Below are 14,656 nucleotides of genomic sequence, written 5' to 3'. Positions count from 1 at the left end.
TTGAATGTCACGCTGAATCAGGAAGAATGCTAGATAGTGGTTCAAGATATGGTGGATTCATATAATATTGATAAGTAGACAAACTTTCAATAACTTGCATCCTGTGCACACTTACTGAAATTACTTCTCCATCTTTTCAACCTTTTTCAAAAAGGGAGGATCAGAGCCAGGGCACAAATTGGTAAGATCACCAGTGCAAGAGATGGTTTCTTGCACAAAGGCTTAACAGCCACTCATTTGAGGGAAGCTGGTACTTGCCTTCTGAAGGAATGAGTTAATATTGACAAGTGAACCCCCAGTACTTCCCTGTTCAATTTTACAAGCCATGAATCCCAAGTTTCAGGATTAAAACACATTTCCAGCAGTAAATGGGCTGCACTGCAGTCAGAAGTTGCATTTGTTCTCTTCAGACGTAATCTGTCATAAATGTAGCTCACCTGTTCCAGACACTATCAACCCTGTCTGTGTGATAAATAGTCTGATGTTTTGCAGTGTGAAGAATCTACTGTGTCTGAGAAGACACAGCCACCTCAAATAATGCAACAGGATGAAGGCATGCTACCAGCTCGATGTCACATCAAAATAGAAAGATCAGAGTTGCAGCTAGAAACTCAAAGATCAGTGGGAGATCTCTGTTCAGGTAAGTTCTGTGTATATAGTTAATTTTTTATACCCTAGCAAGACCCAAAAGTGGCAGTCAACATCAGGCTCCTGTTGTTGTAGCAATTGTACAAAGAGGGTCCCTGCCCCACAGCATTTACAATCTAATGTGAAACAAGAATAGTGGAGAAGTGGGGAAAGAGGTTAAGGTTAATGGTAATAAGATCACATCGTGACTGACATCAACTGGCTGTTACAGAACTCATAAAGGCTATTAATGACAACTGTTCATCTAGTGCATACATTACTTATCCATTCAGAACAATGGGAGTTTCCTGCAGCTCTAATATTTCTGTTTTGATACATCCTATCAGAGACTGTGGGGTTTTTTTTAAAAGCAGCCCTCTGGAATTTCATAAAAAAATATGATTTTGGAGCAGTGTTCGGCCTCTAGTTACTGCTTTGTCATTTTCATGTTTAATTTACATATTCAGATAAATGAATTTTAATTTAAGACCATATTAGAAATCACTTCCCTTTTCCTAATAGTTTCCCCATCAACAAAGGAGAAAGATTAATATTCACCTGGAGACTTCAGTAACTATGTGTATGATGCCTTGGAATATGAAGTGCTGAATAGGTGCTAAGAATGACTTGCATCTAGTCCCATGTGACTAATGTAATGAAACAGAGTGCATGACTTACTAAATTTAACTTATTTCTGATTTGAATTACCTGGTGTTGTGTTCAAGGACATAGCTGTGGCTTAAGATTACAAGCCTAAAGGCCACTAAACATACTATTTTCATTTGTAAATGTATAACAGTCTGTCTGCTACCAACAGTGATCTTGGAAAGAAGACCTAAAGAAATTAAAACAATCTGTACAGTACTAGCAGCCAGTAATGAGTAAACAATCATTTGTAATTAAACAGTTCTATTAACATTCAGAACTGTTTGCATTATGTAGTGTTCTCTTTGCATCTTGGGGGCCTGGCCTATGCTAAGGTCTCTGTGCCATTATGGAGCACAGACCTCAGCTCTTCTAAATTAATAGTGGAGGAGTCCACAAACATGGGGAAACCCTCCGGGGGAGGGATGGGGGTTATGGTCTTTGTAACAACTGGCTAGTGGCTATTATGCTAATAAGATCACTGGAATGTAGTGCATGTTGGCCCCAATTCTTCTTGGCTCAGACATGCACCCATGCCTCAAGTTGAATCCTGGGTTTAATGATTAAGTTCCACAATGATAAAATGTGACTTATCTTTGGATCACATTTTCAAAAGTGCTTAAGACCCATTTTCAAAGTGGCTTAGGCTTCTAAATCATGATTATAACACTGTCTAACATTGAATGCATAGTTGTGGTCAGCACTGTACTAGCAAACTCAACCCTTCATATCTGTGTTCTAAGATGAAGATTTTGTAGTGAAGGCAAAGCATTAAAGAGGAATTTCACATTAAAAGGAGGCATTCAGCTTTCTTAGCTGAAGTGCTAAAAGTAGACTAAATTTAACAAACTAAATTTACTTTTTTGTGTGTGTTAGATTATAAAAAGGCCAGTGTACCAATAGCCAGGGGGAAAAATAATCCAGTCTGTGTTTCTCCATTGGGTATATTCTGCGTTCATTCACCAAAGTACGATTAGAATGTCTTCAAAAGAAATAGTTTTAAATGTGTCACCGTGTATTCTGATATCTTTTCCAAAGGGAGTCCTGCATTCACAACTTTTGTAACTTATGCCCATTTTTTTAATACTCAGTAAAACATCTGATGTGCTACCGTTAGACCCAGACCTTCAAAATACAGTAAGAAAGAAAATGAAAGGAGACTAGGAGGGGGAAGTTTACCTGGAAGGTTGATGCTTTTTCCTAAACTAAAGCAAACATTTACAGAACTTTCTGTTGAATTGATTATAAGAAATACAGTGTACTTGAGTTCTCCAATTAATCCTCCAGCTTAGTTTCTGGTTTCATCTGCTGTCACAATTGCTAAGGATCCAAGATTTTTGCCAACAGTATGATTTAGCACCATCTGTCTTTTCTACTTCACAAGTCTGTTCCCTTCATGGACAGTTGGAGACCTACAGTAGAGGAAACACATTTAGTTCATTTTATTTTTCTTGGCATTTTCCTATTCCTTTATTTGTAGACTACATATTTGTAGACTTTATTTGTAGACTACTGAAAATTCTACTTACTGGACAAACAGGAGAATGTCAGCAGACCTGCCTTGTTATAAAATGAGACACTTAACTGCTCAGATTAGTTATACAAGTTATATGCTTATCCATTTGTCTAGGTCAGGGGTGGGCAAACTTTTTGGCCAGAGGGCCACATCTGGGTGGAGAAATTGCATGCAGGGCCATGAATGTAGGGCTCAGGGCAGGGGGTTGGGGTGCAGTGTGTGGCAGAGGGCTCAGGGCTGGGGCTTGGGGTGTAGGAGGGCTTTGGGTTGCAGGGTCTGGCCTGGCAGTTGCACACAGCAGGGCTAAAACAGGCTCCCTGCCTGCCCTGGCCCCGCGCAGCTCCCGGAAGCGGCGGCACCACGTCCCTGCACCCCGGGGGTGGGGAAGCAGGGGACTCTGCACGCTGCCCTCGCCTGCGGGTACCTCCCCCGAAGCTCCCAGTGGCTGCGGTTCCCCTTTCCTGGCCAATGGGAGCTGCGGGGGGCAGTGCCTGCAGGCGAGGGCAGCGCACAGCCCTCTGCCCCACCCCTCCCACAGGGGCTGCAGGGATATGGTGCCGGCTGCTTCCGGGAGTGGCGCGGGGCACGTGGTGCCACGGGATGGCAATCCCATGGGCTGTCAGGGCTTTGGATCTGGGCTGTAGTTTGCCTACCCCTGGTCTAGATTCTTATATCACTCCCAACACAGTAGTAACTAAATGCCCTATCCAAATTGTACCCAAACATCTTGCCTTTAGAGATTCACCCTCTGATTCAGGAAGACGGTGATCATTTGACAAGAAAACCACAACATTTTAGGGCCATATAAAGTACTGGAGAAACTGAGAAAATCAATGTTTCCGTCAGGTTTTCCAAAGGTGACAGGGAATTGCTTTAACTCTCTCACTTATGGTCTCTCTCGTGCTGTTTAGGATGTAAATTCTGGAGGCAAGACTGCATTATCTCCTGTGCCTCAGAGGGATGAGTGCATTATTGGCACTTTGCTGATAACCATGGCAGCATAACCTTGTTAACGGCTCCCATCAAGTGAGTTTTTAGATCTATAGACAGTCACAGACCTTAAAGCTGATGGGCACACCAGCCTCTTTTTATTTAGGGTAAACGGAAGAAGCAATTAAGCTCCTTCTACGGAGAAAGACAGCTATAACAATAGACACCACCATCCAAGGCGAGAAAGGTCTGAGCAAGAATTAACTCAGGGAGAATAAAAGGGGCTTCCCTGAGACTGATTGAAAATGCAGGGGCTGAGACATTGATTGGCAGAGCATTGTGTTTGTCAGGAGGAGAAAGCCAGGAGACAGTGAGAGAAGCAGTGTGAGGTTAGTCCTGAGAGGAAGCCAGGCGTGAACTATACAAAATGCTGGTTGAGAAGACCCATTTGGATTTCTGAACAAGGAAACTGCCTGCTGTCATTTATTTCTATCATGTTCAGAGAAACAGGACTTTGTGTACATCCTTTGCAAATAAACAGGATTGCATGAAAGAAATATTGACTCATCTCATCTAACAGAAACAAGTGGGCTACTGAATACTGGTTAACATTTGGCCAAGGGCCAACAAATAGTTAATACCACATAGCCTTCAGTTTATTGTATTCCTGCTAGACACTCTGCCTGCCCGTTACTCTCTTCTTAATGGCTATTTGGTCCCTTCCACTCATGACTTTGTGCCTTATGTCACACAGCCTATGCTTCTGTTTCCTGTGTACTAAGCTAGCTCTCTTTAGATCTCTCCTTAAGAACCACTTCTTTTTCCCACCCACTCTTTGTTTATCCTCTACAGTGTTATCTACTCCCACTCTTGGATGCACTGAAAACAAAGAATGACCTGCAACTAGTTTATATTGTAAACTCTTTGTGGGAGGGACCTGTCTAAACTATGTCTTGTAAAGTACTCTACACAAGTAATTTCTGCAGCACAAGGTTTAGCAAGTATGTTTTACAGTTCAGGGGTTAAATCAATGAATGACACAAAAAATGCTAATACAGAACATCATTCTAACTGAAATTGCTACAGTTTAAAGCTTCATTTTCACAGTTGCAGACCTAGTCTCTAATCCTTACATTAACTTCTAAAGGAGCAGCAGTCAATCAGAATGGGGATATTATGGAGAATTAGCATAGAATTCAGTACGAATAAATGACCTATGAAATTTTAGAAACCTGTTTTGGCTGAGCAAATATCAGATGGTAACAACTTTCAGGCACTGCTAACCTGATTTAAATTAGAACCTACTAATTAAATGGCAAAAGACTCCATTGGTGCCATTGTTAATTGCATTGTATGAAATATCCAGGTGCCGATTCTGGCATCCACTCCAGACCATCTATGCTGCTGTGGCCCTATACAGTGACTTTACAGGAGCGAGGGGAAAACTCCCACAGCACAGAAGCGTTGAGGTGTCAACATAAGCAGCCCTATAACATATGGTGTGTAGGAGAGGGAGCAACAATGCACTGAATATTCTAGGGTAGCTGGACTACTGTACAAATCCATTGGCAACTCTGGGCAGGTTGTGCTTACAGGCTGCTCTAACTTACGGTGGGGGGCTATTTTGCTGCCCGCCCCCAGTAGCCTAGAATCCAGATGGCACAAAGCTGTTCTAAAGCCATTTGGTTCTCTACTCCTGGCCTGTGCCTCTCCAGATCTGCAACACAGAGACCAAGCCCCCCATATCCCAGAAATCCCTATTTAATTTTGTTCATTATATTAAACAAGACTCAGTACTGCATATGGACATTTGTTACTAGCAAGCTGCTACATGCCTTGAGACAGGGACCACATCTTGACAATATGCAATATTACATTATAAAAAACAACGTTGATGAGATCACCTCTCTAATGCGTTCAGGAGCTCTTGCATCTCTTTCGGTTTCCTGTTGCGAGGCCCATAAACAGCTATTTGAATCTGCAAACACTGTTTAGCATAAAATGAACGAGAAGTGATACACTGTATAACTCAACTTCAAAATCAATCAAGTTGCACAAATACTGATTATGCCTAGTTATCTAAATATTAGCAAAGGAACTCTAGTGGTTCTCCCCAGCTGTGTGGTAGCAGTTGTCATGACGGTTCATCAGCACTGTTAAATCCCAATAGATAGCCAATCCAGTATCCAGGGGTTCTGCAAGGGAGTAAGTATGCTACATAGTTGCTGGCCTGCTGTATTTTCAGTTACCTGCTGATTCTAAATCCCTGTGTGGACTTGGCACAGATGGCAGGTTGATGTAGGCAAATCTCATTACTAACATGAATAAGATCTGCACATCAGACTCCTTGAGAATCTATAGAGAAATAAAGCCTGATATCTCTAGCAGGATTTATAGTTTGGAAAATTAATGTGCATTTTACATTTTCAAACACTATGAGGCAGTAAATCCAAGAAAATCACTAGCAATGTAATTATAATTACCTTATTGAACAGCTGGTAAGCCTCTCTCATCTTTCCCTCTGCCAGGCAGATACTGCCCATGATATGGTAAGTTTCAGCTGCCTTCTCACTAAAATCACCATAGGTGTCTATGATGGACTTCAACGAATCTTTCAACAGCCTGTAGGCCTGCTACAGAGAAAAATGCAACATAACTTAGCACAAAAATATACTCATTTTTGGATCAGCATCTTTAAATGACTGACTGATGCATGTTTAACTCATTTGAAGTTTAACGCCGATGCTTTTTGGGATCTACAGCCATTCTCCAATGATACGGAACCCTTACAGAGTATAATTCTATGCACTGATCTTTAAGACTAATAGTTTAATTTCTACGAAATGGAAACTCAGGAAGTGTGGTATGGTGACTACCTGTCTCTACGAGACATCTGTTATTTGACACCTAATGTCCTGTGTCCCATGTCCAGTCAATGTAGGACATGTCCAGTATTTCAACAATAAGCATGTGACGGGTCATACACTATGATGTAAATGTAAATGCTATTTTGCATTACGTATAATTCTGTACCACAAAAAAAACATTGGAGGATGCTGTAGCTTAAAAATAATCGTAGGGCAAAATTTTCTGAAGTGCCTAGGCACTTCTGAAAATATTACCTTTTGTCCCCTACTTTTAATTGAGCTGTCCTTTAGGGTGCTTACTTTTTAAGAATATAGAGAGAGTAAAGTTGTATAAAAACCTCCTCTGTCCATCAAATATTGCTTATAGAGGAATCAGAACACGTAGAAACAGGATCTTCATCAAAAATGGGAGAAATCAGGGGTGAAATCCTGGCCTCACTGAAGTCAATAGCATGGATTCTGGGCTGTACTGCCTGCACATTGATTTCAGTGGGACCAGTATCTTACCCCTGTATACCTACTGTTATACTGGAAAGTGTTAATGGCTGCCATCAAGTGTGTCTTTGAGCTATAGGTAATCACAGATCTTGTTAAAGCTGATGGGTGCTGTCAGGCTCCTTTATGGAATATGCTAGCTGGAGGTAGTAGAAGCTACCACCCGAGGCACTAGGCCGTATGCAAGGAGAAGATGAGGCTAAGCCATGTGGGCAGAGGGGTTTTCCTGGGAGCTGATTACAAATGTAGGCATTGGAGGCATTGACTGATTGCAGCTGGTGTTTCTGTGTGAAAGCAAGAGAAAGCCAGCACACAGCGAGGGAAGTGGGTGTGAGCATGGCCCTGAGAGGGATTGGAGACAGACCTTCTTGGGGCACAGAACTGACTGAAAAGGCAGGCATGGAAATTGTGAGCAAGGAAACTGCTGTTTTCTCCTACTGTGTTCAGGGAAATAAGACTTTGGTGCAATCCTGTTTATTTACAAAGAAATACGTAACTCATATAATCAATTTCTCCTCCTAATGGAAACAGCCTGGCAAGGCCCCGAACACTGACTAAGTGCTCAGGCAACACTTAACATGCACTGTTAGGTGTATTATTAATAAGATGACCTAGAACTATAGGATGTCCATACTTTCTCCACTTGCCTTTAATAGGAGTTTTCTCACTGAGTTGAGTGGGAGCAGGATTGTATCTCCTGAGGACTTTGACATTGCCAAGCAAGAGAGATGATACATGGCTATGCCAAGCTGCATGAAGATTCCATGTTAGGCAGTGCAGCTATTTGTTTGCTCTTTAGCTCCCCCTTGCCCACACAGACAGAATGACAGAGAGCCATGGATTCTGGGCTGTACTGCCAGTGCAAAGTTGCCTTACAGTCCATGAAGGATCCAGTGTAGGGGGATCCTCCAGTCGCACAGTGCTGGTGAAGTGGCTCCTATGTTACCCTGCCTTACTGTGGTAGGTGTAGAAGGGGCAGCCAGCCTACTCCTGCAAACCGCTCATCCCTGGCTGCCATAACATCCCCTTGGAGCTGATGGCACCAGAGAGCAATTAAAGGAGGTGTGTTTTTTCTGACACACGCCTGCACATACACATTCTAGATGGCTGCAAGCACTAAGGCATGCAAGTAAGCTTGTAAGCTAGGATTTGTTGTTACCTGGTTTTTCCCTACATGTACAAGCCATTTACTGAATTCCTCAATGGCAGTAAGTGTCAGGGAATCCTTTGCACCCAGTGCTGCCTGATACGCAACCAGACTCTCTGTAAAATACATTTCAGCCGCCCCTAGAAATAAGCACAGTAATTATTACTGACCGACTGGACCCCTTTTAGAACAGGACATCTCAGCTCCAACCCAGGTAACAATCCCATACAAATAGTGGATTTTATTAGTAATTTAACTAGGTGGATATAAAAAACTGTTTCTAGTTTCCCTAAATGCAGAGGGCTAAATTTTGATCTACTTACATCCCAAGCAACCTCATTGAAGTCTGAAGTTATTTTAATAAGAAAAGGTTAAACAAAATAGTTTTAGTGCACATGAAAACCTACTAGACTGAAGTCTAATTTACCTACAGAATAGGCAAAGCACAGCAGTGTGTGTATGGGCTTCACCACGCTGCCCTGCCAGTGGGTCTCAACCTTCCCTTGGAGAGACCACCTGTAAGGGTAACTCAGTTTCCATGGGCATTTGCTCCTGGGCCTTTCTGCTGAGACTGCTCTTGAAGGTATTGGGTGGAGTGGTAATGCTTGTGCTAGGGACATCTGTTCACTGGGGTCTGGACTCAGACCAGTAAACTCACTTTATGTAGTCTAAAGACCCATGAGTTTCCCATCTCTAGAATGGGGATAATGATGTAAAGGTCTTTGAGCTCTACTGATGAAAAGTACTATATAAAAGCTAGGTCTTTTGACTATTACCTAGCTATAGTAGCATATGAACTGCAAACCTAGATGAGAACTACAACTGTCTAAATGACCACTATCTCCTATAACAAACATTTCTGGTTTTTTTTTAAACTAGGAAAAAATGGCAAAAAAATTGGTTAATGCAGAGTTGAGGTTGCATGGTGATAGCTCATGCCCTTCCAAAACAGTGAATTCAGCAAAACTCAAACTTCTGAAAACCAGGAAATATAGTTAAGGTAGACACTCATGTAACCTTAACTCTGCCCTCTGAGTGATGCCCCACAACACCTATACAAACACAGACTCCCACTCTGCCCCTTCACGTAATGGGCAGGGGCTTCCCGCCCTCACCCTACACTCAAACACTGAGCCTGCTCCCCTGACAGAATACCACACTTGTAAAATTGAACAGCCACTTCATAGCCTTTTACAACACCTTCACACTTGCACACAGGATACCAGCTAAACCTGTACTTTCCCCTACCCATCATTACATCCACAGATTGCTGTCATAGCCCATCTCACTACTAACAATACCCATGGCAAGAAGACCCCAGTGCCCTGCTACTGACACAAACTACACAATTCTGTGTTGAAATGATGCAGACTGAAACTTCAAGGTACACATGTACCTCTTTTCATTGAGCTCTGCTGATGACAAACACTATATAAAAGCAAAGTCTTATACTACTGTGGCTAGGTAATACTTAAATCAACTGCAAATCTAGGTGAGAAAGTAGGCAGGGACTCAGATACAGATCTCATGATATCACAAACACAGCTCTCCGAAGCTGCTCCAAAATATGCCTCCACCGTTCAAATACAACTACATTTAGCAGAAAGGGAATGCAGCTGGAGTGCATGCAGATAATTCCCAGTGGCTATTGCCAGCACAGTTAAGGTAAAATCAGGATTTGAATGTAGGTGCAAAGCAAAACCTACACACTTAAGGTAAATGCCAGTGCAACCTTAGCTTGGTATTTCCTGGTTTGAGTTTTGCTGACATTCTGGAAGGGCGCCTGACAACCTTAATTCTGCATTAACGAAGTTTTTTGCCATTTAATAAAGCTCTACAGATGCACAGCAAGTGTCCATTACTGCATTCCTTACATTCAGAATTCCCACTGAAGTCAATGGAAATGAATTATAATCAATGGCAACTCCCATTAAGGACAGCAGAAAAGGGCATTCACACTGAAAAAAAATATCCACCAATCCAGGGAATATTAAACACCTGAACTTCCAGGTGCTATTGCCTAGAAAATAGTACTTCATCTTCTGCTACATGCAATGGTCCAGATTTTGCTTTGAGACACCTGTGCAACCTCCACTGGCTTCAGTGGGGCTTACATGGGTAAACTGTGGGCAGAACTTGTCCCACTGCAGGTGGAGTGAAGTGCCAGTTCCAGGCAATGATCCCACAAACTTCAAGTGTTGAATATTCCATAGGTCAGCTCATTTTTACTAGTGTGTATATTCCTAAATAGGCTGTGTACATTTTTAGAATCTTCTGGCTCATCTGCCTGTCATAGCGTTACATTAGGCCCTAGAAGAATCATAATTCTGGTACAGTAAACCTCTTCCTTACTTACCAACATGCTGCTGGTCTCCAGTTGCAGCATAAGCTTTGCCCAGCAACAAGCCCGTCTGAGCAGCTTCAACACTAAGTTGCTTGTACAGAGCCACGCAAATGGAATGGGCCTAACAAAGATGGAGATTATTTATGCTAAGTTAACACTGCATACATGAACAGTAAATAGACTGTCTACAAAGACGGGTATTTTCATAGACAACACCACCTTTGTTGAGTTAGCCACAGGTGCAGAAACAAGGCAACCCTCTGGAACAGGAAAATTTCATCAGACAAAGCAGTGTAACTCCCAATATTTGAACCAGGACTCAGCATCTCTTTTCCTCAGATTGTGCCTCTCCCCCAAGGAGCAAATATTTAAATAAATAAATCTTTATTATTATTAGAGAGAAGTGGAAGCTTCCAACTCACCAGAAGTTAGAGCTATTTGTACCCAGGGTTTTGCTTTGCACCTACATTAAAATTCTGATTCAGGTCCAGATTTAGATTTTAAACATACACAAGTTGGTGGTGTTTGAAGCTGGGTGTCTGGTTTGAATCTGTTTCTAATTTTTATCCTTTGGATCTGTAAAGGTGGGGGTGGTTTATTTAACCAGTGTTAAGTAGTTTAGCATGGTTTCAAAGCAAGCAGCCACTGTTTTGCCTTATGCAGCAGGCAGTATAAGTCAAGTTCTTCAGTCTTCAGACCCCACAGAGTGTGGGGATCAAAATTCTGCAGAAAGTTGCCATGCGACAATGGTAAAGAATCACAGAAAGAGTCACTTTCTTCTAACATCATAGAAGGAGCTTTATTAGAATAGGAGAAACTGTATTATCCCTAGTTTCTCTCTTTCTCAGAGCTTGTCTTCACTGCAGAGTTAATTTGAGTGTTGCCTCTAACTTGGGTACCGTCCACACATTAAAAACCCTTAACACCAGTGTAGTAGTGTTTTTAATTCAAATTGGCTGGCCCAATGGGGAATAGAGGCTATACCTCAAATTAACACAACTTGTCAGCAGCTAACACAATCACTCTATGCAGGTCCAGTGTTTATTGTTTTCCCCAGTGTGGCCATTCTCACTTGAGGTAGGCTAACCCAGGAGGAGTTAATTTTCATGTAGATAGAGAAATATGCCCCTCTGGCTGAAACCTTGAGCGCTAAGAGTTACCAGGTCCAGACACATGCACTGATCGTTGGAGCCTTAGGCGCATGGGATCCCAGTAATGAGTGAGTGCTGAGAGAATGCGGAATTGGTCAATGCTACATTTGGCTGATGTGGCAACTCAGGGTGTCGGATGCCATCAGGTGGTCAAGGAACATCTACATAGAACGCATCACTGGACATCGGCAATACCAGAAGGGATGAGCTGGAGTGCCGATGAGAAGCGCAGTCAGAAAAGTAACAAATACTTTCCTTATGGAGTGTATTTTCTAAATGGACAACCAACCTAATTCTCAATTACTGAGGGACAATCTCCACTCATTGATATATTTTGCTTTCCACAACCAAATCTCTATACAACTTTTCATGAGTGATGTACCCAAGTATTTGGATTCTAATATCTAAACTATATTGTTAAATCTATTCACTTAAATTTGGATTATTGCTGATTATGTGCTCTGTGTATCATATGACTTTTAAAAAACTAACTTTGTATTTGTGGTTTCAGAGTAGCAGCCGTGTTAGTCTGTATCCGCAAAAAGAAAAGGAGTACTAGTGGCACCTAAGAGACTAACAAATTTATTTGAGCATCCGATGAAGTGAGCTGTAGCTCACAAAAGCTTATGCTTAAATAAATTTGTTAGTCTCTAAGGTGCCACAAGTACTCCTTTCCTTTTTATATTTGTGGATAATCTAAACACTATACCCAGATGTACAGACACTCTTTTCCCAACCTATGTATTATGTAATTATTTTTAACATTAGCTTTAATAAAATTTAGGTTAACTCTGCAGGGAAGACTCAGCCTCACTGTGGAGCTGAAGCTTGGGACTTTCCTCATGACTCCCTGGTACATATTTTATACACCCCTTCTCACAGGAACTGAGGCAGAGCAGCAGATGGCAGTGCAACACACAGCTGCTTGCAGCCAGGGTAACCTTAGACTAGCTGAACTACCTCGCTTGGGAAAAAGAGTAGTGGGAAAAAGTTGGATCTATCCAGAGTGACTGGGAACAAGGGTCTGTCAGGTGGAAAAGGTCTTTGGTGAATTAGCTCTAATTCAAATCTGGATGCAATTTTTAAACTGTGCTATGAGGATTTCTCAGAGGAACCATGTTCTCTTCTGTTCTGTTCAGGTTCTTATGCTGCTCCCATCATTGTGATGTCTGAGTGCTCAAACCCTGCTAACAATGTTTAGCACATATGATTAATGAGCAACATCTCTTATGAAGAAGATCATTTAAAATACAGTTCTGCTCAAAGTGACTTGGCAAAAATTGCCCCTTCTTATTCAGACCATGTGTCTGTGACTATTCAGAGTCACATCTGCTGACTTTAGTGACAAAATATTCCTTTCAGAGCCCACATAGCAATGGGAAACCAAGCTGGGTTCAAGTCATTGTGCATCATCACCAGAATTGTTTACTAAGCAGCAATTACAGGGCAAATCAGTGAAATCTGTACAAACCCACTGACTGTTCTAAGGTTGAACAAGTGTCTCTGTGGACATGATTTGGCATGCAGCATCTTTATTACAGGTGCTGCCCCAGGAGATCCCAGGCTGGGTTCACAGAGCTGGCAGTTAGGGGAAAATCTTTTTTTAATTGTAAACTGAGCACAGTTTGATAACAAAATAATTGAGACACAAACAGGACTCATGTATGGGATTTTTAGAGAGTCATTTTTTAGAGTAGAACTCTCTAAAGAAATTCCAAGAACAGTTTCTGTAACAATTTGAACATCACTAACTATATATGTTAGTAAAGCTCTTTTAATAAGTACTCAAATGATTTGCTAATGTGGACAGGAATTTCATTAACAAGATCGGGGTAAAATTCACAATTGGGATAAGTGGGTATAACTCCACTGATGTTAATGAAATCTTGCCTGCTTATGTCAGCAATGAGTTTCCTAGTTGCCAATTGTAAGGGGAAAAGTGGCTATTATGGTTCCCTATACCATGTTCACATCATTGGCTAAGTTTCCTGTTAGGGTTCTTCAGCAGATCCTTGCTAAAGTTAATATCAAACAAATTAGTTAACTTCAATCATAGCAACTAAGAGCTGTGATTTTTAGTGAGTCCTGCTGCTCTAAAAAGATTTATGAGACTTCTTACCTGTAATAAATACGCTATGGCTCTTCCATGGTTTTTCTTCAGTTGCTCACTCTGGGCAATTTTCTGATAAAGATTTATCAGTTCTGGAGCCGTATCACCTTCAGTTAAAATTACTACATCAATAGCTTTTTCAAAATAACCCGCGGCAAAGTCAAACTTGTTTTGCTGCAAACACATCCTGAAAGAAAGTGGTGAAAGTTAGGTTCTCTAGTAAAAAGACTATTGTCCATATCAGTGGATGCATGAGACAGGCTGAGAGGCCCTCATCCTGTTTTCCTTGCACACACGAAACTCCCAGGGAAGTCTTTTACCCTTGTACTAATCCATTTTCTGTTACAAAAGAAATAGTAAGGTACCATTTACATAAAAGCCCAAGCACGTGCTCACACACATGGCATTCATTTTGTTTTTTGTGTTTACCTGCCCAATGCAATGACTAAATCTTTCTCAGATATTTTTAATCCCATGATCACTCTCCCATCCAGTTCTTGAAGTTCTTCCATGAGTCTCTCTGCCTTCCGCAGACTGAGATAGGATTCTTTGCCAGTGGAACAGTCAAGGAAAACCACCAAAAATACATGCTAGTAAACAAAGAAAACCATGTAGGTAGAAACTAACCAGAAAAGAACAAGTTGTGCAGGTGTTAGCTTCCAGAACTGTCTTTGCAATATAATCAATACCATTCTGAAGCATATTGTTTTGGATATCCTGACACTCACTTATAGGAGATAGCTTTGAGTGCGGATGGGAACTCTCAGTTACAGGATGTAGTAAATTACATTATTCATAAAAATCCATTGCTGTCTTCACTTAGA

The 14,656-nt window shown here is 41.5% G+C and overlaps 1 protein-coding gene across 2 annotated transcripts in view; it reads right to left on the bottom strand.

Moving 5' to 3' along the window:
- Nucleotides 1-100: 100 nt before the first annotated feature.
- Nucleotides 101-14,656, bottom strand: part of TTC23L (tetratricopeptide repeat domain 23 like) — a 28,252-nt gene continuing 13,696 nt past the window's right edge. Inside the window, exons 5-11 of one of the 2 annotated variants that reach the window (XM_007064094.4) lie at nucleotides 14,262-14,387; nucleotides 13,842-14,019; nucleotides 10,584-10,692; nucleotides 8,240-8,367; nucleotides 6,202-6,351; nucleotides 5,623-5,705; nucleotides 101-2,684 (exon numbers count right to left, since the gene is read on the bottom strand). In XM_007064094.4, the coding sequence (XP_007064156.2) occupies nucleotides 2,645-2,684; nucleotides 5,623-5,705; nucleotides 6,202-6,351; nucleotides 8,240-8,367; nucleotides 10,584-10,692; nucleotides 13,842-14,019; nucleotides 14,262-14,387 (814 nt within the window). In that variant the 3' untranslated portion in view covers nucleotides 101-2,644. The remainder of the gene's footprint in view (nucleotides 2,685-5,622; nucleotides 5,706-6,201; nucleotides 6,352-8,239; nucleotides 8,368-10,583; nucleotides 10,693-13,841; nucleotides 14,020-14,261; nucleotides 14,388-14,656) is intronic. The other variant, XM_037902646.2, reaches the window with a different exon arrangement.

The sequence above is a fragment of the Chelonia mydas genome, chromosome 5, assembly GCF_015237465.2.
Source record: "Chelonia mydas isolate rCheMyd1 chromosome 5, rCheMyd1.pri.v2, whole genome shotgun sequence".
In the NCBI taxonomy this organism is placed as follows: domain Eukaryota; kingdom Metazoa; phylum Chordata; order Testudines; family Cheloniidae; genus Chelonia; species Chelonia mydas.
Note: the sequence above shows the minus strand (reverse complement) of the source record. Positions and strands in the feature narration are given on the sequence as shown.